This window comes from Pavona decussata, unplaced genomic scaffold (assembly GCF_977016875.1).
Source record: "Pavona decussata unplaced genomic scaffold, jaPavDecu1.1 SCAFFOLD_19, whole genome shotgun sequence".
Classification (NCBI taxonomy): Eukaryota; Metazoa; Cnidaria; class Anthozoa; order Scleractinia; family Agariciidae; genus Pavona; species Pavona decussata.
The window spans coordinates 2,360,001-2,385,462 of NW_028145442.1; the positions used below are offsets into that span (position 1 = coordinate 2,360,001).

At 37.7% G+C, this 25,462-nt stretch overlaps 2 protein-coding genes and 1 pseudogene across 2 annotated transcripts in view; 1 reads left to right on the top strand and 2 right to left on the bottom strand.

Moving 5' to 3' along the window:
* LOC146487028 (nucleolar protein 10-like) overlaps positions 1-11,057 on the bottom strand; it is an 18,773-nt gene extending 7,716 nt beyond the window's left edge. The window contains exons 1-14 of the mRNA XM_085091722.1: positions 10,904-11,057; positions 10,696-10,741; positions 9,351-9,449; positions 9,093-9,170; positions 8,484-8,521; positions 8,153-8,197; positions 6,998-7,089; positions 5,721-5,786; positions 5,524-5,584; positions 4,462-4,544; positions 3,939-4,017; positions 1,300-1,449; positions 789-855; positions 340-392 (exon numbers count right to left, since the gene is read on the bottom strand). Of these exons, the coding sequence (XP_084947848.1) occupies positions 340-392; positions 789-855; positions 1,300-1,449; positions 3,939-4,017; positions 4,462-4,544; positions 5,524-5,584; positions 5,721-5,786; positions 6,998-7,089; positions 8,153-8,197; positions 8,484-8,521; positions 9,093-9,170; positions 9,351-9,449; positions 10,696-10,741; positions 10,904-10,969 (1,023 nt within the window). The 5' untranslated portion in view covers positions 10,970-11,057. The remainder of the gene's footprint in view (positions 1-339; positions 393-788; positions 856-1,299; positions 1,450-3,938; positions 4,018-4,461; positions 4,545-5,523; positions 5,585-5,720; positions 5,787-6,997; positions 7,090-8,152; positions 8,198-8,483; positions 8,522-9,092; positions 9,171-9,350; positions 9,450-10,695; positions 10,742-10,903) is intronic.
* Positions 9,979-10,409, top strand: LOC146487029 (large ribosomal subunit protein uL29-like; annotated as a pseudogene).
* Positions 11,058-18,613: 7,556 nt separating the features above from the next.
* Positions 18,614-20,496, bottom strand: LOC146487030 (uncharacterized). Its single transcript, XM_085091651.1, has 2 exons — positions 20,229-20,496; positions 18,614-19,737 (listed from the first exon to the last, which is right to left on the bottom strand). Exons 1-2 carry the CDS (start codon positions 20,299-20,301, stop codon positions 19,292-19,294), a joined length of 519 nt encoding a protein of 172 aa, XP_084947777.1. The 5' UTR covers positions 20,302-20,496; the 3' UTR covers positions 18,614-19,291.
* Positions 20,497-25,462: the final 4,966 nt, after the last annotated feature.

The window sequence follows — 25,462 nt, forward strand, 5'->3', positions numbered from 1 at the left end:
TTTACAATGGGTGCACACCTTTCCTCCAGTTTTGTCCTGCGAGCAAGCTCTCTATTAGGATAGCCACGAGAGGATACAGCACGAACAGCAAGTGAAGTAAGCTGCGACAGGATTGGGGCGGTGGCGGATTGGTGGTGGATTGGGCCCTCTTGCTCTGACCTAGTCAAGAGCTTGCTTGCAGGCTACTCCAGTTCCACCAAAACCCTTTGAAACAGTTCCAATCCAGGAGAGGAATTAGGAATAAATAACTGAAGCTCAAGAGCTAAGGAAACTAACCCATACTGCAGGTATGCAGGGAAGAAACACGTGCGTATTTACTATTAAATTAACATTACTTACTGGGATGTAGTAAACCAGCATTTTTGGAGATTCAGTTGCCATGAACACTAAACCTGACAAGAGAAAATCAAAATAAGCAGAGTTAGAAAACTGAATAACTCAAAGAAGATTCAATAACTTGATATAATTATTTTGCTACAACAAAGGGAGTACAGCTGTACACAGTCACCAACAGTATTCCAACCCAGAACCATCCACACAATGTACAAGACTGACACTCCAACTACTGAGAAATTGCTGCAATGGCGGCACATGCACTTTAGACTAAGTTTTGTTGTCAGCGACAGCAAACTATTAGCCCAGATATACAATAATTGTATGTAGATATCAAAAACTTAAAAATTACATTTATTTAATGATCTTTATCCTTGTGGTAATTTGGTTAAGTAATTTAAGCAGATACAAAATGTCTCAGTGTGCTAAATTTATGAAGACCAACATTTTCTCACCTGAGTCGGGATACAGACACAAGTCGTTGATGGCTGTGGATGGCTCTATCGATGTGAAGGGTTTCCCCTGTCAAATGAAAAAAAAAAGGATGTGACTCGAGCCATAAGCCAGCAATTATAAATTTCAAGTTAAGCAATTACTTAACATGATCATAACAACATTATTTTGTTGTGCCTGTTTATTTTGGTTTCCATAAGAAGAATCTTAAACGTAGCAGAAAACGATTTTGGGTAGTTATTACATAATGTACTTTAGATACTTAACATAAAAAGTAGGCAAGTCTCAGTCACTATTTTGAAGTGAAGTAAATGACAATAACAAACAAAAGCTGATGATATTAAATTTAGTTTGTTAAACCCTATCTAAATGTCATTTTCAATTCATCAGCCCAAATGGTTTGAATGCAGGCCAATGTCATCAGGGTTCATTGAAGAATATGTTATTAAACTTTCTCAAAACACTCCACTTTCAAGGTGTTGTCTATCTGTCCCTTTTATTAGCACCACTCACCGTTTCTCTGTCCCATATTTTCAGAATCTTGGAGTCAGCTGACAGAACAACATCCAGTTTTTCTTGGAAAGCAATGCTGTTGATTGGCAGGCCATACTGGTGATTTTTAACCAACAAAGGCTTGGTGGAGCGAAGATCGTACAAAAGGACCTTGGGAAAAGACAGATTTTTTTTCAAAAAGTATACAGTAAATTAATTTATTGCACATGCAAACTCTCAAACTTAGACTATAATATGAATTTAAAAAACTTTTTCAGCTGCCCTGGGAGTTTTAAGTTGTTAAATTAGTAAACTATCAATATAATACCATTTTACTGCAAATTTGAAGATGAGATATTTGCACCATTATGTTCTGCTGACCCCATTCAAACCCTTCTAATTTGCCTCAAATTTCTAAACAGCATGGAGCATAAAGTGCTGATATCTCATCCCCAATATTGCAATATTATTATATGGCTGGCTCCGCAAGCGGGCAAGATGAGTCAAATCCTGCACTGTGATTGGCTACCCGAGCGGGCAAGATGGAGCCATCTTGCCCACTCGGGATTACCCGTTGCCGGTCTGCTTGGCATCGAAAGTTTAATCCCGAGCAACAATGCAATCTTTTCTTTGATTTTCTCGTTGTTTTGGGGGTAAACGTTCACTAAAAAGTTCGGTAAACTCTCAACATTTACCTAAAGGAAAGGAAAGAGAATGGAATCGTCCTGGTGTAGTGAAAATTTTGTTTCAGCTACAATGAATGTGAGCCAGTGAATCGGTGAGTTGCTCTGTGTGTAGAGATTAATTTTGTAAAAGTTATTGTCTCAAGTCGTGTACTAAATTGATTAGTTCTCTAGATTTGCAATGACTGTATTTAAATCATAGCGTAGTGAAAGTTGCGTTAAGTGTCTAGAGCGGTTCAGAAAAGTGTTTTTCTCAAGTTCGCCGAAGAAGCTCACGTTTTTAATTTAGCCGCGTCTTGCTTGTTGTAAACAACAAAATCTTATCAAAGTTTTGCTCAGTTTTTTGAGTTACCCGCTCTATTTTTCGGCTAATATTTTCATATAATTTCAAAATGTATTGTTTCATTCAACAACTATTGCTTGGAGACCGAAAACTGTGTACTTGAAAAGTGTTTATTATTTACGCCACCGCGCGATCGGCTGAAAATGGTGAGTTTGCCGGATTCTATTAAAATCTTCCCGCACTTGCGAAAATCTAAATTTTTCGTACTCAATAATTGTATACTCCCTTTAAGCCATTATAAAGTTAGAGCCTTAAGATAATTTAGGATTCCTTGTTTTCCATGATTACATGCTAATCCAAAAATACACTGAAAATGAATCTTATACCGGCCGGCTATGAAGAATTTCTTTCCGAGCAGAACAGTTTCTTGTTCTGTTTTGTTTTATTTTGTTTTTGCAGTTTTAACTTGAAGATAAAGCCATATAATAAATCCTTTATTGACCAAGCTTGTTCGGTCAAGATGGCTGGATATTGGCCTCGTTCTTTTTTTGCGTTTTTATGGACCTCGACTTCATCTCGGTCCATAAAAACGCAAAAAAGAACCTGACCAATATCCAGCCATCTTGACCTCACGCTTGGTCAATAACGCATATATATGGTACATCTGGTTTTTAGCAAGTCTGCATTTTTCATTATGCTCTTTTTGAATACAGTATCTCGTCAAATACCATAATTCCCACAGTTTGAGGCCTTATCATTTCAGGAGTCTATTGCAATTTCAATAAACATTTAAGATGGCTCGTCAATACGTAGTAAATGGATGATTGATCCTTTTCTTTTTTTTCTTTTTTCTTTTTTTTTCCAGTTCACCCATACTCTAATTGTTCACTGTTAAAATACCATTTTTACCATTAATTACTTCATCAGTCATCACTAGCAGCTTCTGTGGACTAACACAGCTAATTTACCATGCTAAAATGGAAGATCTTCTGCACTGTTCACCAGGATTACCAGAGCAATACTCAGTACAATAACTTATGTTGCCATTGATTAATCACAGTGTGCATTAAGCACCTTCATTACCTAATCTGTTTAATTCATAATTTAAGCTCATAAATACCTATGTCACAAATGGAGGTTGGGTGCCCAGGAGCCAGGGGGCTGGTACCACCAACCCAAACCCAGGTAGGTAGAACACCCCATAAGCCTGCCCTACCCACAACCCAGCCACGAGCCCCGCCCGCAACCCAGCTCCAGCCCTAGCCCTAGCACTCATCACACTAGAAGCTCAGTGGAAAAAATAAGTAAACAAGACATAGAACTAACCCTGACCCTAACCCCAAGCACAACAAACGATAAAAAACTAACACTACCAGGAGGGAAGGGAGGGAAAGAAAAGCCCTACACCTGTACAAAACACGATAAACCAAGAACACCACCAAAAACGCTGAGTAGCAGTGTGCAAAGGTGCACGCCTAAACCACATGAGAAAACTGCTGGCCATGCAACTGCCTGCGGTCCTTGACCAGGCCCAAACAGTAATGCAACAACAACAAGTGCACAAACACTAACGCGCCACCAGCAGACCAAACTGTACACCAATAAACACTAATGCCATGCCACCGGGGAGAAAACTTGCTCCAAGTTGCTAACTTAGTTAAATCATGTTTAACCCTATTTAAAATTTCACTCACATGTCCTGTGCTGGTCCCAAGACCCATAGTCAGTCCATCCCTAAACAGAAGTGCTGTTACTGCTGGCACTCTGTCTAAACTAAAACAGATCATCACATAAGGTCAAAGTGAACTGATGCTTTGCAGCAAAGAGGAAGGCAGCGTTACTACCATAATTTTAATATTAATGCCACACCAGCATCAACAAATTCGCAGTAAAACCAAAAGTTTGAAGCCACATGTGATCTAGCTAGCTGGAAGATGATAAATCATACATCCCATGTTTATTCTAGTTTATTAACATTTATCTTTTAAAAACTTTGGCTGGTAGACAAATCACATACTAATTAATTGATAAATTTACTACAGTATCTTTGCTTCCCAGAAAATAATTATGAAAAATTATGATTGACAGCAACATAAGTTTCACAAGGAAAAAACAACCAGCTTGTTTTCGAGTAAAATGCAAAATCTTTTTTTAAGGCTCATAAAAATACTCTTAAACAAGTGAGCTGTATAGTAAAGACAGGTTAAATTCCAGTACCTCTGGTAATCAAGTCCACTTAGTCCAACATCTAGCACACCAACTCGGCTACGAGATCTAGGATCCCAACATTCCACATGGCCCTGAAGCACAGAAATTATACAGGCCAAGGAATTATTAATACCTAATGGAGGTTTTCATTTGACAAAATATTAACCAATTTTATGCTATCACAATTATTACAATTCATGCTATATCAATTCAAGAAAATTAGTAGCAGTAGTTGTGATGTGGTAAGAAAAAATTTTAATTCTAAGTCGAAGGCTTGGGTTGTAGATGTGGGACATTTTGGTCTCAATTTCAACTCTGGTGGACGTAGTTTCCCGTACTGAAAAAGGAAATTAACATAAAATATAACTTTTACAAAACGGGGGCTTCGATTAGTGATTTGATCCATACCTTGTATAACAGTTTAACAGATTGGCAGGAATGCACTTAGCAAAACTTATTTTATTGGTACATGTACCTATCAAGATTAATTAATAATAGTTGCAGCAAATTACAATCAAGCATTTTCTTGAATGGATACAATATTGCTCAAAACTATTTGACTAATCTGCATTGCCGCAATTTTACCTCAGTCAAATCACAGTTGTAAGCTGTGGTTTGACCAAAGCAAAAGCTCATCTGAGAGCTTTGAAATCCCCAGTTTCACCAACGGTTTTTCCACTCAACTTACATATACGCCATGGTAAGAACAGGACACAGTAGAGTTTGAATAGGCTAATTTAGTACTTGCTTTGTTTTCCTGTTCGAGCACTACCTCATCACTAACACACACACCCTCCCCACTCCCCTACCTGAGATATGTCCAGAAATGCACACTAGTGAGATTCATGAACTGTATGGTAGACATCACAAGGTGTCCCCTAACTTTAATTCTCACTAAAACACACATAACTCTGTCAAACATGAAGTCATGTGAAAACGACAAAAAGGCCTGTTTATATGAAGTACCCAAATTCAGGGTTAGGTGCATTTCTGGACATAAGTGCCCTACCCCTCCCCACCCATCTTATCCATACCCCATCCCCACCCTCTGCTCTATTCCTTATAACTGACCTCCGCTGTGCCAGCAGCAAAGAGCTGATGAACTGGATTGATATCGCAAGTGTTTATCTCTCTAAAAATAAATTAAAGGAGAAAATTGTTAAAAAACATCTTACAAGGGTTTATTAGAAAACCAATAAACGTGGCTTGGACTGCAAAGTAAAATAATGTAGAAACTTAAGTAAGGAGTGTAAAAATAATGAACTTACACAGCACTAGTCTGAAGAGAATTTAGAAACCTTCCTTGCTCAAGATTTAGTCTGTACACTTCAGAGCTGTTAAGGAAAGTAAAATGGTGTTACAAATAAAGGGCAAAGTCAACTATCTTACAGTATATTGAAGTTGAGGCCGATTTTTTAATTTCACTCAAAACTCCCTGAATTACTGCATGTCACCTTCAATTTAGTCAGAGAAAATCACTCCATTTTTTGTTAGTTTTCAATAAATACAAGGTGAAAATAGGCCAAAAAAATTGCTTTGGAGCAAATTGAGCTGTGTTCATTGATTAATTGAAAGCCACAAGCAAAAATTCACGCTTCTTTGAGCAGAACAAGAAATCTACCTAAAATTCAACATACAGTCTAAGATAGTTATACTTTCAGCCCTTTAATTAATAAATAACATTTATAATAATTATTAACTAGCTAAAGTAAGACTGAATGCACAGAACTGCAGTTGCCTACGGAATAATGTAATGGATTACAAAGCTGAGACATTAGGTCCCCACAATGTGCAGTTCCAGAAAAAAATCCATACCCACCCCATGGAAGGTCAGTGGAAATTCCTAGGGGGAGGGGGGTCTTTAAAGCCAAAATTTTGGAAGCAAAGTATGAAGCTAAACTGGAATTTCCTGGGGGGAGGGGGGATGCAAAAAAACCTTCCATGGGGAGAGTATGGTTATTTTCTAAAACTGCACGATAAGAAAAAGTTTCATGTGCCAGTTTATGCAACATGTACACATCAATAACCTCTTAAATTCAAAACCTACTAGATGTGCTTGCAAACCAAACTTACTAATGGTTGTAGAACATGAAAATTATTTATAATAAGCTGTACTGAAGAGAAATTATCCTGTTGAGCTTAAAGAAACTTAAGACAAGCAGCTCAGAGAAACAATGTACGGTGCAATAGATTGTAGGCTTGTAACTGATAACTGTTTAATTACATTATCATAAAATTCATCAGAACATATATGTACATACATTAATGGAAAAAAGGCTGATGGATGGAAAAAGAGTTGATTGTGACCAGCCTGAAAAGCTACATGTGGACAAAGGCAGTGACTTTCAATACTGGTAACTGACAATGAAAACAGCTTGGAAAGTACAGAGAACATGCAGCCCAATTTTCTACTGACAATGATGAAGATGATGATGATGACGACCGACAATTTGGTGATGTGAGGTGATGGTCACGACAAAGGTGATGATGATGATAATGATGATGATGATGATGATGATGATGATGATTAATCAGACAGTATTACCTTGCTCCCACCAAATAAAGATCACATGATGGATAGTGATAAACAAGGTCCCGTCCAAACTTGGGAATTCTGGTGCGATAATAACGTCCATACTAAAAGATAACAAAACCTGTATCAGTGAAAGTTTATTGTGGCCTAACTACTAACTAGTGTGGTTTAAATTTGTTCTTGGTTTGAAATGTTTTCAAACCAGTTTAAATTTTATTTTCCTTGGTTACAGAGTCATCATTCTTATTTGAAGAAAAGGGAAACGCCTAACAATACTAATTAAATAATAATAGTAATAATAATAATAATAATAATAATGATAATCATTATTTTTTTCTTTTCTTTTTATCAAGTGGAACTGATTTTAAAATGCCAAATTTTATTTTTTTAAAACTTCATGACATTTGGGTTTTTTTTCTTTTTCTTTACAAAAACATTATTGCTTGAAAATATTATCTTTTTTTTAATCCAAATGAGATGTGAATAGGTTTTTCAAAGCTCTTTTTTTATATACTTTTAACTTGTAAAAAGCAATTTGTGTGGAATATTTTAATAAAGAATTATTTTTATAAAAAAAATAATAAAAATAATAATAATAATAATAATAATAATAATAATAATAATAATAATAATAATAATAATAACAATAATAATAATAACAATAATAATAATAATAATAATAAAATAATATTTAGCCAGGAGGCTCCTCTCACTATAGTGGTTTTCAGGGAGGTCCTGAAATAAATTAATTATAATTAAATTAATTTTAAAAATTGTAATTTACAACAACTTACAATGTACAACTTAATAAGTAATCTTATAGTTACAGCTTGTCATGGACTGGCCTGCAGGTAGCAGTTGCTAATCTTGGTAGGCCAGTCATACATCATTTGAAAGGAAAAATTTCTTAATGGAAATATTATCAATGTAGAATAGAAGTAAGGAAAATTCAGAATATAAAGCAGATAATTTTATATTAAATAATTTTAGAAAACAAAAAGAATAGATCATAAAATCAAATAATTGACTTCCAAAATTCAAACCAAAAACGAAGTAACACCACAACATAATCAGTATATATATATCTGTAGACATACCAAACCATACATTTACAGTCAGAAATTTTTCTCTCCTCTTGCATGTAAATTACCCCTGTAAGATTCTTACCTGCGCATGAAACTCAACACATCGATCACAAGTTAAAAACACCATCTGTAGTAAGATATACAAAACCAAGTGTTTAAACAAGATTCTTTCCAGAAAAGTTCTACCCTGCAAAAATTGTAACTGTGCAATAATTATTTGTACAAAAGAATTAAAACAACAACAATGAAAGACCAAAAGAACACTACATGAACATTTATTGACTTCCAGACCATAAACACTCAATCTTTCAACAAACTATAAATTTTGCCTTTGTTACAGACTGTCTCTTATTTACTTGCTCAAAGTTTTAAAAACTGCCCCTCATTAAAACTGTTACTTGCTTTCATGTTACCTTTGAATAATCCTCAGATAATATGCGGAACTTTACAACTGCAAGGGTAATCAGTAAAATTTAGTAACAGCTACAAATTAATTATTTGTATTTTCAACATAAGGAAAATAACCTTTCAAGAGCATATATATTGTATATTAATTTTCTTCAAGTTTGACTTGTAAACAAGGGCAAAATGTGATTATATTTTTGTTGTAATAGCATAATAGATGCAATGGACTTAAACATTGGCTAATTGACTGACTAAATAACCATCTGACAGACTGACTGACTGACTGACCAACTGATTGATTGATCACTGACTGACCAATCAATTTTGAGTTTTGATTGACGGACAGATTGATTGATTGATTGACTGAATGACTGACTGACCAACCGACCGACCAACCAACCAACCAACCAAATGAACAAATGATTGATTGATCATTGACTGACCAATCGACTGGTCAATCAATTATTGATTGACTGACTGATGGACGGACGGACGGGCAGACAGACCGATGGACAGACAGACAGATAGACGGATGGACGGACGGACAGATGAATGGATTTCTGAAACTATCACTATTAATAGAGAACCAGATATGTATAGTGCACTATGAAACTTACTCTCAGAATCCAAGCACCTTTCAAACTTCATGCAAAGCTCTGATGTTTCATAACAGCGAACACGAGGTTTGTACACACCTATAAGAAAAATTGAAACTCCTCAGAAACCAGTGTCAAGTGTTGCCAGCTTACCGAAAAAATCAACAATAATATTATTGCCTGGTCAATAATTTCGAATTCTCATCACCTTACTGCTTGATATCACAGAAATATTACACTGTTCTTGTAAGGATAAATTAGCTCACAGGGAATTCTCACCTGAAGCCATTATGTACTGTTTGTCGGCAGAAACACAGACATTAGTTGAGGCAATTGGCATCTCAAAATCTTGAAGAAGTTCAATTCTTCTTCTAATGTCTAATAGGGAAAGAATCAGGGTCAGAATGTTTTGTTGAACGCACTTGAAGCAGAAGGTACATGTAATATCATCCAAACAGAGTAGATTACTTTCACTAACTCAATAATAATAATTAATAAAGAGAAAACAAATTAAATCACGACCAGGAAGGAGGTTTAGAAATGATTGTGATATTAATTATCATAAAATTTAGTGAATTTCTGCTTTGAATTTCTCCAAGAATTACATGAATGGCTTGAAAAGCTATATCAATCACTGAAATGAGTGTTTCATCCAATTTTCAAAACACCTTGAAGTTGGTTACAATGCTTGGCTGTGTCTCATTTTTCCCACCCACTACTCGTTGTTTGGAAATCGGATGAAACACTCTTCCTCATGTTTGATGTATTACATCAAGATATTCTACCAATCACATGTAGACAGAATTATATTTTTTCTTTACACTAGGAAGATTTTTCTAGACTACAAGAAGTCCCTCATCCACTGATGGATATTCAGGTGAGAAGGATGGCACACAGTCCTACCCAGCAGTGCATGAATTTCATGTCTCAAAGCCAACCTCAAAATGGTGAAGGTAAAACCTCATGAGCTTTGTGGCAAGAAGAAGGAAGAACTTCTAAAACAGCTTGATGAACTCAAGACTGAGCTTTCGGCATTGGAAGTTGCTAAGGTGACAGGAAGAGATGCTTCCAAACTCTCTAAAATAAAACTTGTTTGTAAATCCATTGCTCAAGAGTTTACTGTCATCAGCCATTCTCAGCGTGAGAACCTGCGCAAGTTCTACAAAAGCAAGAAGTTCAAACCTCTTTTCTGAGGCCTAAGACGACCTGTGCCATGAGACATGCCCTTACCAAGCATGAGGCATCCCACAAGACCAAGAAACAGCAGAAGAAGATTACACACTTCTCATTGAGAAAATATGCTGTAAAGGAATAAATGTCCACTCAGGTGCACTCCTTGCTTGACTATCCATGAGTGGAATGGACATCCTTGTGCAGATGATTAAGGGTGCAGTTGCCATCACGACCTACAAATTTCAGCAGCACCTTTCTCACGGTACACTGAATAAAGACTACTTAATTTTTAGTCTCATATGTATGTCTAGTGTTCTTCCTTGTTTTCTGAGCACCTGACCAGGTAGGGCAGTTTTCCAGACCAGTAAAGCAGCCTAGCTGAATATATCAGCTGTTTTCCACCTTGTCGGCTTTTTTACAAATGTTGAATAATCAAACTAACTCTACTTACTGATGTCATTCTTTTGCAAAGTTCGTCTCTTTCGCTCAGAAAGCCACTAAAAAACACAAAAATCCTTGGATTATTCTTTCCGGAATTTTAGAGGTTGTAAACAAAAAACAAGGTTTACACTTAATCCACGTGCAAACTATGACAGCAATCTGTGTACGCATACTCCTTGGATAATGAACAACACATAGCAACACGTTTTGTTACGTACCTCTGGCAAGGATTTTCCAGCTGAAAGATTGTAAATCTTGACATTATTTGGCTGAGAAACCTGCATCTCGGCCAAAATATTTTCAGCTGATAGAAATCACGTTTTGGCGGCCGCCATCTTGTTTTCTAGGCTCCAGTCTTTTTGCGCTTGCATGAGAATACCGCTATCAGCAGCTTGACCTGCCTGCAGGCACAGCGCAAAAACTTTCAGAGGATCTTTCGGAGGTTTAAGTAGCGTTTTGAAGAATAAACAACTTCAAACAAATTTTGCCTGTTTTTTAGCATTTTCAGCAATAGCTGATAAGCGTGGAATAACGAACTTTTAATTTACGGTACTGGCAGAATTAAAATTGATTGATTTTATCCCATATCTCCGCTCAGTAAGATAACAAAATGTTGCAGTTTCCACACGCATAAAAACTGACAAACCGGACCTAGAAAACAAACAGAGGAAGTTAATTAACAATTATTCATGTCAGCTTAGAAACACTGATTGATTTCACAGTTTTATTCAGTTTGAAAACTCTAAAAAATGCAAAATAAAACTAAACAGCCTGGATTCGCCGATAGAGAACTAAAAAACGCAAAATAAAATTTACTAGAACTGTCTGGATTCGAGTTTCCAAGCCAGCCAACAACACGTTAGAATTCAACCTTGTTTGTTGTTGTTGTTGTGTTTCAAAAGAGTACAGTCAGGGTAGTTTCTTGCAAAAGAAAACAGGATATTTGCCATTCTCGTGGTTGTTTTACTCCGACGGTGAAAGAGATTTGGAGCAAGCGGTCGTCATTTTTTTTTTCCAGAACATTGATTGCATTGCATTTAGAAATGCTATTCACAGTTTAGTCAGGTTATACTTGATCCTCTATTAAATGCATGCATTAGATATCTATGTTGTCCGCTGCCTGCCTAACGATTGGACAAAAGAAATTTTCGAAATGTACAGTCTGGTCCGTTTTAAGAGGAACAAACCTATCCCAGCAAAAACCAACCTACGTACAGGCCTCAGTGTAAGTTTCGTTTACGCATACGTTTCGCCTGAAGCCTGAAGCCTAGCCATGGAACAATTTGACTGTGACGTTTCCCGATAAACCAGTTCAACAAGCTGAACAAACCACGAGATACAATTAACCTTGGCCAAATTATTATTACCACACTGAAGTCTGTGTTAGTGTTTTTACACAACAAATACGAGGGCTTTCGGAAATTTTATCGCTATCTTTCCGTTTTGAGGCCGTGTGATTCAGTCTGCATGCCAGGTTTTAGACCGCCCGAGAAGTTCTGGAAAGCTGGACAGGGAACCAAAGAAAGTGAGGATAAAGGAACATGCCGGTCACTGAAGAGTTGCACTCGCTGAACGCCATGAAAGATGAAAGCGAAAAAGCGAAAAAACGATATTATTAGCTTTGTCCCCTTTGAGGTTTCATTGTATTGTAGGAGTGGGATTATATTAGAAATCCGACGTGTTCCTCCAGTGATGAAACGCTAGAAAATTAATAGAACTTCCTGCAGCATGATACACTCTTTTTGGGGCTGAGGCTGAACGTTCTTATTGTTTTTGGAAATTTGAGCCTGAAAAGTTCTTAAAGTTATCTGTGATAGTATTTCCTGAATAAATCTATACCGTCGTGACTAAGACACCTATTATTTAGGTTTATTGAACAATATAGACTGACTTTTTGCATGTACAGCACCACAGGAGAGCCGGTACTGGTTCAGTGGCTTTTATTTCAATGGTCGCTCAATTAAAGTATAGAACTACCTCTACAGCATAACGTAGAGCTGATGAAGGGCTTGTGCTCCAAATTCGAGCTTTTGTATCTCTTTACGGTGGCCAATTTCCCTTAACAAAGCAGTTGATAAAACTAACTGACACTTCACTACCCCAGCGACACAGCACAACACTTTCTTTAAAAACTATCCTCCTTCTGATCAATTTGAACTGGCTTGAGATTTTCTGATTTAAAGTAAACTGTATCTAGAGTTCATAGACGGGGAGTTGGAAGTTCTAGTAGGAAGTCCTATTCTAGGAGTAAAAGTCGACTGCTTTGGCTTTTGGCAAAATCATCAGCCAACTGCCGACTGCAGTCGGTCACGTGCTTTCTCCACGTCTTCCGGTATTTTGCCATGCTTCGAATCTCTTCTGGCGATACGATGGATTAAACTTGGTCCGGAAGACCATTCGGAACCTGCAGCTGCAAGTTGACGTACGATCTCTCAGATCGTTCTGTATACCGCGGCCATTAGACATCTGAGGTCAAGAATGGACACGCACACGATGCGCGCTGGTTAGCAACTGCGTCATTCAGTATAGCCACGCATAAGCACTCACATGTATAGTGGATTTGCTAATCTCATTAAAAGTCTGGCTTTTTTAGAATGCTAAGGTACACACCATTCATTAAAAGCTTCACTTTACCTTAATTGCATATGAAATTTGCTCGACTTACTTCAAAAGAGTATGATTTCAATGAGAGTATTGCGTGCAGTTAATTAGATTTCATATACCATGTTCCTTAATTCGCACTTACCCTATTATAGCTCTTCAAGAAGCTCTAACCACAACTGAATAACTAAATGACGATCAATTTCCCGTGTAAAAAGAAATTACAAGAGTCCGTTTGACAGGCTTAAATAATTCTTTAATTCTCCGCGCGTAATTATTCGAGAACATGTCTGCCATATATACTCATGTTTACTTAGCTAAATATGTGTTTAACTTAAGTTATTATTTTTTAGAAGTAGAAAGGACTGGGGTAGTGATATAGCTGTAACAAGCTAGACTGGTTAGTTAGTTTTCCACTTGTTCAATATTTTCGGTCCTTTTATTATTTTAATCCCCTCCCCGCCCCCTTCTTCAACCCCAGTAAACACAATGTCGCTTCCTCTAATGTGGCAGGCAGAACTTAACCAATCTCAGTGACGCAAGTTGAGGTATATGGTGATCAAGGTGGGTGACACGTGGGCGCGGCGTGCGTACACTTGGGCTCCCACGCAATCTGCTGACATGACGCCTTGCCTGGCTATCAAAGCACGGGTCGAGTGTTAACGGATGGGAATCTTACAACTTGATTCAAAAGTTTGTTTTGGGCTAACTGGTAGCTGAGAATTGGTCAAAAACAAAATTCAGCTGAGAAATCAGCTGGTTTTCTTCAAACTGATAGCTGAGAAACGTTAAGAAAACTGTTAGCTGAGATGTACGCAAACTTTGCCTGAGTATAGTGTGAACTAGTTTTACTTGCAAATAACTTGCCAATAGCTGTGGAGAATAAGTACAGTTGCTAACGAAGGTGGCTCGGAGCTCCTAACTCAGTTGTTTCTAGAAGTCCGCCGTAAGATCGCCAGAAGATCATGGATAAGCAGCCATGTTCTTTATAAAACGTCGACAAGTCCGGAATGGAATTAGAATCATTCGAACGTTGTCGGAAATCTTCGGATGATACTCGACACTGTTCGGCTTTGGAGAGGGACACCGTCGGATAGGATACAAAACCGAAAATACTCGTGAGAAGAAGATCCGTCATAGTTAATTAATAGCTAAAAAATGGCCAAAATTCTAGCTGATAAAGTGAGAATCCAGCATCATGGCCATTGTAGACCCTTACCTTGTAGAGCATCAAAACTAAAGTTGTCTCATTCGGCAAATCACTTCACCGTGAACACCAATCTGGTCACTGACAATAAACCTCAATGCCCGCTGGATAGCTAGGCAGGGACCTCTTAACTGAAAGCATTTATGAGTAGAGAGAGGAAAACGGTGAAACACTTTTTTTTTTAAAATACGGTTTCGCAGGAATGAAGCAAACACGCAGAATTCCACCAAAACATAATCCCCCCGCTTTTTTTTAGCCAAAAGCTTCACATTCTCATTTCGAAGCTGGTAGACTAACATTTATATCGGCTCTTCCGAGTCTGGCCAAAGATTTCGCTTACTTGGATGTCTAGCTATACGAAGGAAATCTAGTTTGAAAGTTCAAATTGTACTTTTGGAAGTGTTTTTAAGAACACGTATCGTAATATTTATATACCTTGCAATAAACGCGATTGCTAAGCGACATATAACGATGATCAAATATTTTAAGAGATCGTTTAGTTCTGGTGTAATTGAAAAGTTAATTGGAGATAAGATCTTCGAGAACTGATCACTCCAAGCCGTTAAAGATGAATAAACTAAGGAGGAAGAATTTTATACAAGGTTTTCCAGATAGCTATCGTGAAAAATACGATACCAATACAGTACTGCGAAGTTTGAATAATTTGGCACTACTGCAAAAGATATCCACGATTAACTCGCTAGCTAGAAAACAGTTATCATGAAAGTTAGTTGGTAAAATGGATCTTGCTAACTCTTGCTGTACGTAGCCCTGTCAGAACTGACATGCTGGAGTATTGACGGCATAAAAAAGACACGGAAAGTGGAAATTATTTAGACAATTATAAGAACTGTGGTAAGCGACGTGACTTCTTTGAATGCTGGCGGATATTGCAAAATATCATGGATTGATATCAGTTGAAAACTCTAGGTCAAGTGCCTGGCCAACTTTACTTAAACGTTATTGAAACGTTACTGAAACGTTTTTGAAAGAAAAGGGCTTCCGTCCAGCAAGACGTAGTGAATTTTGATTTTATTTTGTTTCTAACGAGGTATATAGTAATACTAATAGATAAAGCGAGTCTCTCGGTGTTTTTCACCGCTTTCACTGGTGTACTTGAAACCGGCCCTAAAACGTGAGATGCCGTTGTTCGGTCAAATGAAAAAAGGCGTCTTCTGTCGTTCGTGTTTTTTCTTGGTTTTCTTTCTGACACTAGTCGCAAAAGTCACGTGGCACGTCAGTCTTTAATCATACAACCTACTCAACTTACTGTTTTTCAACCCAGTAAAATGATTCAGAAGGAATTTTCAAAATCGGTTTCAAGTTAATTTTCCCGCGCTGCGTACCGGTTACACGTTACATCTTAATTTTCCCGCGCTTATCACCACTTGCAAGCAGCCTCGTCTCCATGCTCTCCTTGATTACACCAGTCGCATGTTTTCAGGATTCGTTTGCGTCACGGTTTCTTATTTTAAAATCCCATGTTTGCAGATGATTAGTGGTTGATAAGCCTAACTTAAAACGGCTCGTAACCCTGACTGAGCATACTAGAACAAATTGGAGAAATTTCAAGAACCCAGAATTCTCCCGACCTTCATGATAATAATTACTGAATAGTAAAATCATAAAATGACATCACACGTACAATGCCGCCACCATTATAAACCTTAATCTAAAATTAAACTGACTAACATAATTTAGCTAATTCCATGACGGCTTAATCTAAATAATCAATCAAGCTAATAAAATAAAATAAAAATGTGAACAAAACTTATTAGTCGGTCATTAATTTTGTAGTTAACTTAGATTAGCGTTAATCGCGCTTTGAACAACCCGGTCCTGGAAAAAAACGTACTAAAAGTGTGTTTTAAAGAATACGGGTTTTTTTAACGTTCAACTTGTGTCCTGGTCTAAATTTAGGCTCATACAGTACCTGAAAAAAGGGGAAAGATTATTTGATTGAGGTCTGACAATTTATGAAAAAGTTGCCTTTTGTTCATTTGTGGTGGTAGATCGCCAATTTAAGTGTCAATATAAAAAATATACTCATGTATACTCGTCTATAGTGTCAGTATATTCTCAGTTTATAGTCACTTGATATAAATCACGAGATAAGATCTCAAATGACTAGGTCGCGATCGAATCAAAATAGAACACGTTTTATGATTAAACCCGAAAAGGTTATCAAAACGCAATGGGTCAGTTATTAAAAGACAGTTTAGACGGTGTTTAACAAAACCATGTTCTAAGCTATTTTCAATTTTGCCAACAATCGTATCTAAAAATTGTCTACTGTCGACGGTAACAAGAAGGCTTGATCCCAGACTATTTATGTAGCTACTTAAAATAAACCACTTATAAACAGATTTGGAGGCCTACTGATTGTCTTAAGCCAGGGCCTAAGTTAGACTCTGTTTAAATAACTAGCCCATTGTGTTTGATGGAAAATAGATTAGGGGTTCTGGTTTACATCTCTGGCCCACACTACCACCACACCCCCAACCCCCCCGAGAAATCCTCTTTTACCCAAGGATGAGATCATTCTTCACCAGGCGGAAGCACTCAAGAGCTGTTGAAAGAGACATCCAATCTGTACCCTTTGGCAATATAAGCCACTTTAAAAACAGTGGAAAAAGACCGATATACGACCATATACTGTTGTATTAGGCAATTTCCCACGACCCCGTGACATTCGTTGAGTTCTTTGTTCATGTGTATACCGAAATATTACGACCTCCTAATTCCCAAATGACATGCTCGACCATGCACGACTATTTTATAAAAGAAGGATTGAAAAAGAACAGAACCCGCGGCAGGGACTCAAAATTTAGGGACACGGAAAAGTACTGCTCGGTAGCTCTCATTCCAGACATATCACACTTGAGGATTTCACTACAGACTCCAGCAAAGTTAGGACACCTTTCAGTACAGCGTAATGATCATGTACGTCATGTAAGACGTCATGTAACTGTACCACAGGAGAGTATCGACATTTTACCCTACTTCGCACATGGTAACATTTCATCCACAGGCGCGCAAGAATGTGATATTAGCATTATTGCCAGGAGGGACCTTCTGTTAACACTCTAGTTTTTACATTTTTGTTTTGTTCAATCGACTTGTATATTTTATGCAGCAAAGTTGGTAAAATAAAATAAAAGACACTTGACATTTTGCACTGATCTTTCACGAAACCACACTAATTTTTCAGAATCATCAGGTTAGATTAACCCGCGATTAATAATCTTCTTGAATTCGATACCACTGAAAGCATAAGCATCTTTCTTCGCATAAAAGACCAACTATTTTAATGAGTAAATCTTTTCTCTAATCGAATTAACTACCAGTGGCAAACTTTGCTCGGCGCGCGCAAAATACTTGCGAAAGACGATAATCAATTTGTGTTGAAAAGAAATGACTGTAATTAGCCCGTTGACAAGACGTCTTTGTTTGTAGATTGCAATCTTCGGTATCCGACACATAACTGGACCATCATCTTCATAGACAAAGGCAGAGAGTTCGATTGATCCGCTCAAACTAAAGCCGCCGTTACACGTTGAAACTTTTAGCTGAAACTTGTGTGCAACGGCGCTGCGAAACAAGTTTCAGCAGGCGTTGCTCTGTTGAAACCTTTTCGAACTTCCATTGCGAGACAAGTTTCACGAAAAGCAGAACCGCTTTCTAATTCTACAACGGCTCGCAACGGTCGCAGTGGTGAAAAAACAAGAATTTCACCGTGTAACACCACTTCGTGAAACTGGTCTCGTTCGCCGTTGCACAAAAGTTCGAGCTAGAAGTTTCAACGTGTAACGGGGAGTTCGATTACGGAAACAAGTTTTCCCGCCATACAAAACTGAGAAAATCGACATTTCCTCCACAATGGATGCTTTATCGAAAGCCCATCGTTTGTATTTCGTGGAGTAGCATTTCATCTCTTAAACGACAGAAAATGAGAAATAGATTTTTACAGCTTTCAACAAACTGCGTAAATCCGATCTGCTGCTCCCAGAATTAAAATTGACTGTATTCTTTGTTGAAATACCAAACAACTTTCTTACCCTAAATAAACTTTAAATGTTGTATGTTTAGGGCTCGCGGCAAAATTATGAAAACGCGGAAATTCATAAAGAAATGTTTTTTTATTTACAGCAGAATTAGTGTTTTCAGTAATAACCTTAAATTTACAGTTAAAGAAAACTAAAACGCAAATTAGACAAATCGTGTAATTCAAAACAAGCAATAAACAAATTCTCCTTCAAAGCATTTTCTGCCAACACATCTTTATGTACAAGATTCCTCTGACTTATTTCCGGTGTTTATACATTTTATTTTCGTGTTGAAATCTGGAATAGCTAAAACAACCAATTGGTCCGAAAAAAATTAATCGACTTTTCACTGAACTCGATCGCGCATCAAGAAGCTGACAAAAAAACCTACACACTCAATTTCTCTCGTGATTTTTACATAAATACCTTAGGCCTGAGGAGCAGGGGCAAAGTCCATGTGTTTCTACAAGGCATACAGCACGCACTAGTTTTTTCTAGAGACAACATTATAACACAAGTGCTACACAATTCCTGAAACACGATACTCCTAAGCTAAACAATATTTTACAGTTCTGTTTTCCGAGGTTTAGATCTTAGCTTAGCATGCCTAGACAAATTGCCCCTTGAGACTCTAAAATTATATAAGACAACATCGATTTTACAAAAAAGAAATACATTTACATTTAGGAGTGGTCGCCGACCTTTTTTGTCCACATTGTTCTTCAGTGATCAATTAATGTGTCGCACATTTGTTAGTCGCGCCTCAATTGTTTTTCGCTGGCTGTAAAAAGACCATCGAAGCAGCACTTGTAGAAGACTCCTTTGAGCTGAGGTTTGATGCAAAATCGTTCAAACTGGTGAATGAGGCGTTGCATACCACGCGAGGGTGTTCCCTGGTACTGGAACCTCTGCCTTGCATAATGCTCCATGTTCCTGTATTTAGCGCTGTACATGCGATCAACATTACAAAAAAGCTTTCGTTTCGCTGCACGATAACCGATTCGACAGCATCGCTTCTCCTGGTGTCTTCTGTGGGACATGTGCGAGGCGACGCTAATTTTTACCGGGCGCGCGGTTGTTGCCGGATGGCTTGTGACGTTTGCCTCCTCTGCTCCAAGCGTCATCGATCCGTTAGCCGGTTTCTGTCGTTCCAGCTCAGACGAGTTCGATTTTTCCGGATTCTTGCGATGTTTTGACCCTATCACACAACCAAAATAACACGCTTTTAATTTCGGTTTTCGATCTTGTCACGACCTAAGATCTTTTCAGAGTCGTTGCTCACTTCACAAAAGGTTGCAAAATATTTACGCGCAATCACTACGATCTTTAGACCTATTGTTTGCTGCCCACGTACTGCTCAGTTTATCTGGTGTGTTAAGCATTTCGATCACGTCCTGATCAATTGATTTCGTTTCCTAAATACCTTCATTCCATTACGAAGTTTAATGGCCCACAATTTTGGCGCCTAAGAAAATCTATTAATATGCAAGAGTACTTCACAATTACAAAGCGCTATAATCAATGAGAACACCTTTTGTTGGGTTGATCATGAACGCGGGAGAATGTGTATAAAAATTTCCGTTCACGCATAAAATCAATGAAATTCCTTCGTAGTAAATCGGTGAACTTTAACGCGCGTTTAACCAAGAGAAAAAACAAAGAATACAAGTTAAACCTTGGCAAACTTACCCCGCCTCGCCTGGCTTAGTTCAGACAAGCAGATGAAAATCAGCACGATGAAAATCTTGGTTACGAAATTCATGGTTTCACAGCGATCGATTAGAAGTTAAACGCTTAGACAAAATGAAGTTTCCTCGTGAATAAGTTAAGATACCAGATGCGATTAGTCGCTTCTTGAATGAAAATGCGCCTTCAGTGGTTGGTAGTTCTATTCAACGAGCGTACAGAGACTCATCTGAATGTTTCTACGTATTCCCCTGACACTGGCCGTATGAAACCAGAGCCTGACCAAATAAACACTGCGCGGCTGTCGACAGAAACCATGCGAAACATTCCACAAAAGGTAATGTTAGGGTGGGGAGGGAGGGATTTTGACGCGCCTCGGAATGCGTACGTCATTGACTCCTCAGTGTATTCAGCATTGGTGGGCTTTGCTGACAAGCACTCGATAACCCATAGTTTCAAAACAAACGGATGTTTAGAAAGAGAAAGGCAAGGCTACAGGAAGTTCAAAAATGAAACGACGGGCACTACTCAGCCTACCCCACTTGGTCAGAAGTCACGTTGGAAATTTCAATTAGAATTGACATCTTTTGTTGTTCGGGTCGAGCTTACTGGTTGATATTGTATCAATTGTCGTCTGAGGTGAATTTTAATCACGGAATTTTATATGTGCTCTCCATGCGGTAGAACGGTAAAAGTCATTGTTTGTGAACTTGAAGGAACGACCCTATATCGCGGTAAATTAATATTAGAACGCAAGTTTCACGTTAACCTGAAAGAACACGGTTAGTTGGGCGTTTAATCAGCTATTAAAGACAAAAAATGGTATTTTCATAAGAGATGTTTTAAGCATTTACTGACAATTACCGCCTGCTAAGATCAAAACAAACGATGCTTGTGGCCGGTTTTAAGTTGTTCAGAACTGGATTACGCCATAGATGATCCTTATTATGTTTTAAACCAAAGAAGTTAAACTTGTAATCACGCAAATCACATCGCTGACGTTCCACAGTCTGGGGTGAAGGTGAAAATTGGCGAGAGGAAACGGAGACAAATCCGTATAGGAATGAAGAATTTAGATGTTTTTTTCCTTTATTGCGACGATGGAACGGAAGTTGCGTATGTACCACAAGCAGCAGAAGCAATGGTTGCAACTTTAACCGGCAATTAATTACTATACTTTAATGCCTGTTGTACTTTCAAAGTACAGATTTGACAAAATCCACATTTAGTTGCTTTTAAGATCGCGTCTCAGAGATAACGTAATGCATCGCTATATCTGCTTAAGCTGTGAAACAACAGAAACAGGCCCCGGGCGTTGTTGCCTAAAACGTCCTCGTGGTTTTGAATAAAGAGATAAATATCGCCAGGCCAAAACAACTTCTTACGTTCCGCGACGACTCCCAAGCGACCTCAGACAATAAAGAAGCACGCCTTTTCCCTTCCAAAAGTAGTTGTTTATGTTGTGCCATCGATGTTCATGATCTCCTGAAAATACAAGGAAATAATTTGTGTATTTTTCTGCTGTGTGATGACGTCAACGCGACGGATCATTTTAATTTATTTTCCCAGATAACCAAGAAAAGCAAGTTTGGAGAGCTTTGGAAAACAAAGTGATGTTTCTTTTGGGTGACAAGTGTGTTTATTCGGTTATCTTACTATTGCAAAAAGCACGCGACACGTTTGGGTTTTGCACAAATTCTATTCCTCTTTTACATCAGAGAATGTAGCTGAAACTTGAGTAAAATTTAAACTACTTCCTGTTTTACTGAAGTTGAATCCAGGAAGAATCAACGTAAGTTGATAGTGAATAAATCACTATTAGCTGAAAGCTAGAGTTATTTATAGACGAGTGCCGTGTTCAAAAAGGGAACGGAATTCCCGTTGCGATTTTACGCAAATACAACAGAATAATCAAACGATGATTGATATCATTGCCAAAATAGCCTAGGGAAACACAAGGCAATCTGAACGGGAGGAAATCGGCGCAAAATTTCCATCAAAAGTTAAGGTTTGGGTGTTATTTCTGTATGCCATTCTAGATGAATGCTTATTTCATCAATCGGTTCTTAACTTTCACAAGGGCGTGGCGACACAACACTGATTAGAATTTGTTTTTACTCCTCTTTGTAAGATCTTAGTAAAAATTATCTTTTGTTCTCTCTTTCGTTCGTTTATAGTTGTTCACTCATTATCGCTCCAGTTAGCCTTAGTTATGACTAGTCTCCTTCAGCTTTACTTGTTGTATGCGTTAGTTTCTTTCGCATATTTTTGTTAAGTTAAATTTGTGGTTTAAAAGCCGGATTAACGGCATGGTCCATAAATCGCACTACAGACTGAGACGCTATACAGTATTCCTTTCCTCGGTTCGCTGGAGTTTCCGGTTTCTCAGTTCACCGAAGTATTTGCATTTTTTTTATTATTTTTATTTATAGACGCTTTAAATGTAAGTTATAAGTTACCAGTTTGCTCGTTGTTTGTCTCGTTCTAGTTTTAATATACTGTTCTTTTATTTATTCTAGTTAAAATCTTTTTATTTTCTTTATCATCAGTCTTCGTTTACCCGCCTATTCAGCGATTAACTGTTATGACGTCTTTTAAAAGAGTGTCTCTTATTGTCTTGATGCCGGGAGCCTTAAGGCAATAACACTTTCTTTGTCGGGGATGACTGTCTTCAAACACAATATTCCCATAGCTGATCAAGAACGCAGCGAAAAAAAAATAGATAGATCAAGACCCAATACCGTTCAGGATATCTCTCATCCAATAAAAAAAAATTTTAAAAAATCTCTCATCGAATCTTTCCTTGGTGACGTCGGACTAAATCCCAGACGATACATCGCCTAAAAATAAGGCAAGTGGCCTTTAGTTAGTAAAACAAAGTTTTATCAGGTCTATGTATTGCAGTCCAATGGAATGTTTGAATATTACTGAAGAGATTGTTCAGGAAAAAAAAAGAAAAGAAAATCTTGCTCAGTTATTATTGCTTTAACAAGGAGAAAACTTGAGACCTCTTATCAGTGATGCACGGGTTTCCCGGTTGACCCTTTTTCCTGAAGAATACATCAGGCCATAATCATCCGAAATTGGGACTTTGTACCCGTCAGGATGAAAAATCTACTTTGAATTTATCATGGAGTGACGGTGGCAAAGCGTTATAATACGGTTAAAACATCTAAAATATGTCGAGTGCCACGTTGTAAAGAGAAGTCGAAGTAGCCCGACATGATCGTTTTTTACGACACACTTTTTAAAAAGCCTTTAAAAAGGCTTTAAAAAGCCTGTTCCAGGCGATTCAATCAAATCAGGCTTTTCTGAAATTAAGAAATGCGATGTCTCAGTTTCGACTCAGGATTATTGCTTCTTGTGATGTAGTAAATCTTGGATTAAACGCCGAAACAATTTATCCGATATAAAGGGCCTGAGTTAGCTTTTGTAGTGAACGCAACCCTGAAGAATATTACTCGATTACTGCTGCGCGACTTATACTTAAAAAAAAAATAAAAATAAATCCAGATTCAACAGATTTTTTGTCAATTGTGTGCGGAAATTCAGGAAATTCTCCGCTTGATCCTTTTTTCCTGAAGAATACATCATACGATCATGTGATCATGCATGCCAAGATCATCTAAAATTAAAATTGAGACTTTGTACCCAGCACTGAGAGAAATTTAAATTGAATTGCTTGTGGAGTTTGGTAAGAGTTACAAGATTTTACCGGTTTCAGGCATCTGAACTATGTTTTATAGGATATTCTCGAATTCACGCTGCTCAGGTGCGGTTAGTTATTATTGGAACAAATTCAGAAGATTGAAGATGTGTTACCGGTACTGATTAAATTACCAATAGTTTTTGCTGAGTACTCGACCGACTTCACTCGTGTCTAAAAACCGGTAATCCAACAGTGAATTCAACAACAGGGGGAAGAACACACGAGATTTTAATTGACATTCATTCATGACACTCATTCATAGTTTCCGATGTACTGCTGACATGAACGTACTAACGTGCTGTTCCGTTGAGTCTAACTGAGAAACAGTTCCTTTGAGTCAGAGCAGTCGGCTTTTTTCGGCTCTTCAATACCGCAAGTTTACCCTTGTTCCATGCATAGATTTTCTTTCTTCTTTCAGCTCCTCAAACAGAATTGTGCTGCGAAGAGCCTGAAGAGCTGGCGCTTTGTTGAAGGCAGGAAAAGAGCTGGGAATGAAAAACCTTGTTACCTATAGGAACCGTGAATTAGACCCCTTCTAAACGGATGCGCTTTCGTTTCAATGCAAACCGTTTTCCTTTTGTTTTCATGTATTCCGATAAATGCTCTCCAGAGCGGAATCTTTTAAAAGACTTGTAAAGGCATCCTTCTGGACGGCGGTCGAAAGCGTAAACTTTCTAAAAACGTCTGCATGGTTAGGTGATATAATTACAGGTGTGCTTGTATTGAAGTCATATTCGCACGGTTTTCCTGTTCGATATCGTAGCGGACAGATAAAATGATCTCAAAAGTTCATGTGTGGACACAAAAGCGCCTATGTTCCTCTCTCGAGGAACACATAACAGTATCAGACTACAATCACGCGAGACATTCAATGTGAAAAGTTTATTTCTAAAGGACGAAAAACCACTAAAAAAAAACCATTCTTTAGATGTGGCCAACACTATGTGGAAACGTCAGTTCCTCGTCTAATGCAGCAGCACAAAAACCCGAGGAAAGGATAAAACTAACCTACTTACATTATTTAAATGAATCTTGAAATATAATCACAAAGAGTAGTTTATAATAGCAATAACATTTTACAGGAAGTTTGGAAAACGAATCAAGATAATAACAATAATAATAATAATAATAATAATAATAATAATAATAATAATAATAATTAATATTTCTAATGCGCAAATTAACATGTAAATACGATCAAATGCGCGTACAATAAAACAAAAAAAAGAAGTGGCCATACAAGAGACTGAGCGACCTAGTAACGAATAATCTGAAACATCCCATGATGCCACGCCAACCTCTTCATCGTGCCGTCATAATATTCATTTCCCATGTCACTCAAGCGTCAGAAATTATATAATCTCCAACTAAATGCAACAACGGAGCCTATAATTTTTTTTTTTAAATTAAAAGAGCGTTATACAGGCGGCCTTTCGGTGCACACGCAAGGCCAGATCCTGGCCAAACTACATTGAAGCTACCGAACGAAACTAATTGAATTATAGATGGAATACGATTTTAAGGTGAC

What these genes read in the sequence shown, in the direction of transcription:
- LOC146487030 (XM_085091651.1), bottom strand. Translation starts at nt 20,301, where the DNA reads ATGAATTTCGTAACCAAGATTTTCATCGTGCTGATTTTCATCTGCTTG. An exon ending in ACTAAGCCAGGCGAGGCGGG is followed by an intron (nt 19,738 to 20,228) that starts GTAAGTTTGCCA and finishes GTTGTGTGATAG; the next exon opens with GGTCAAAACATCGCAAGAAT.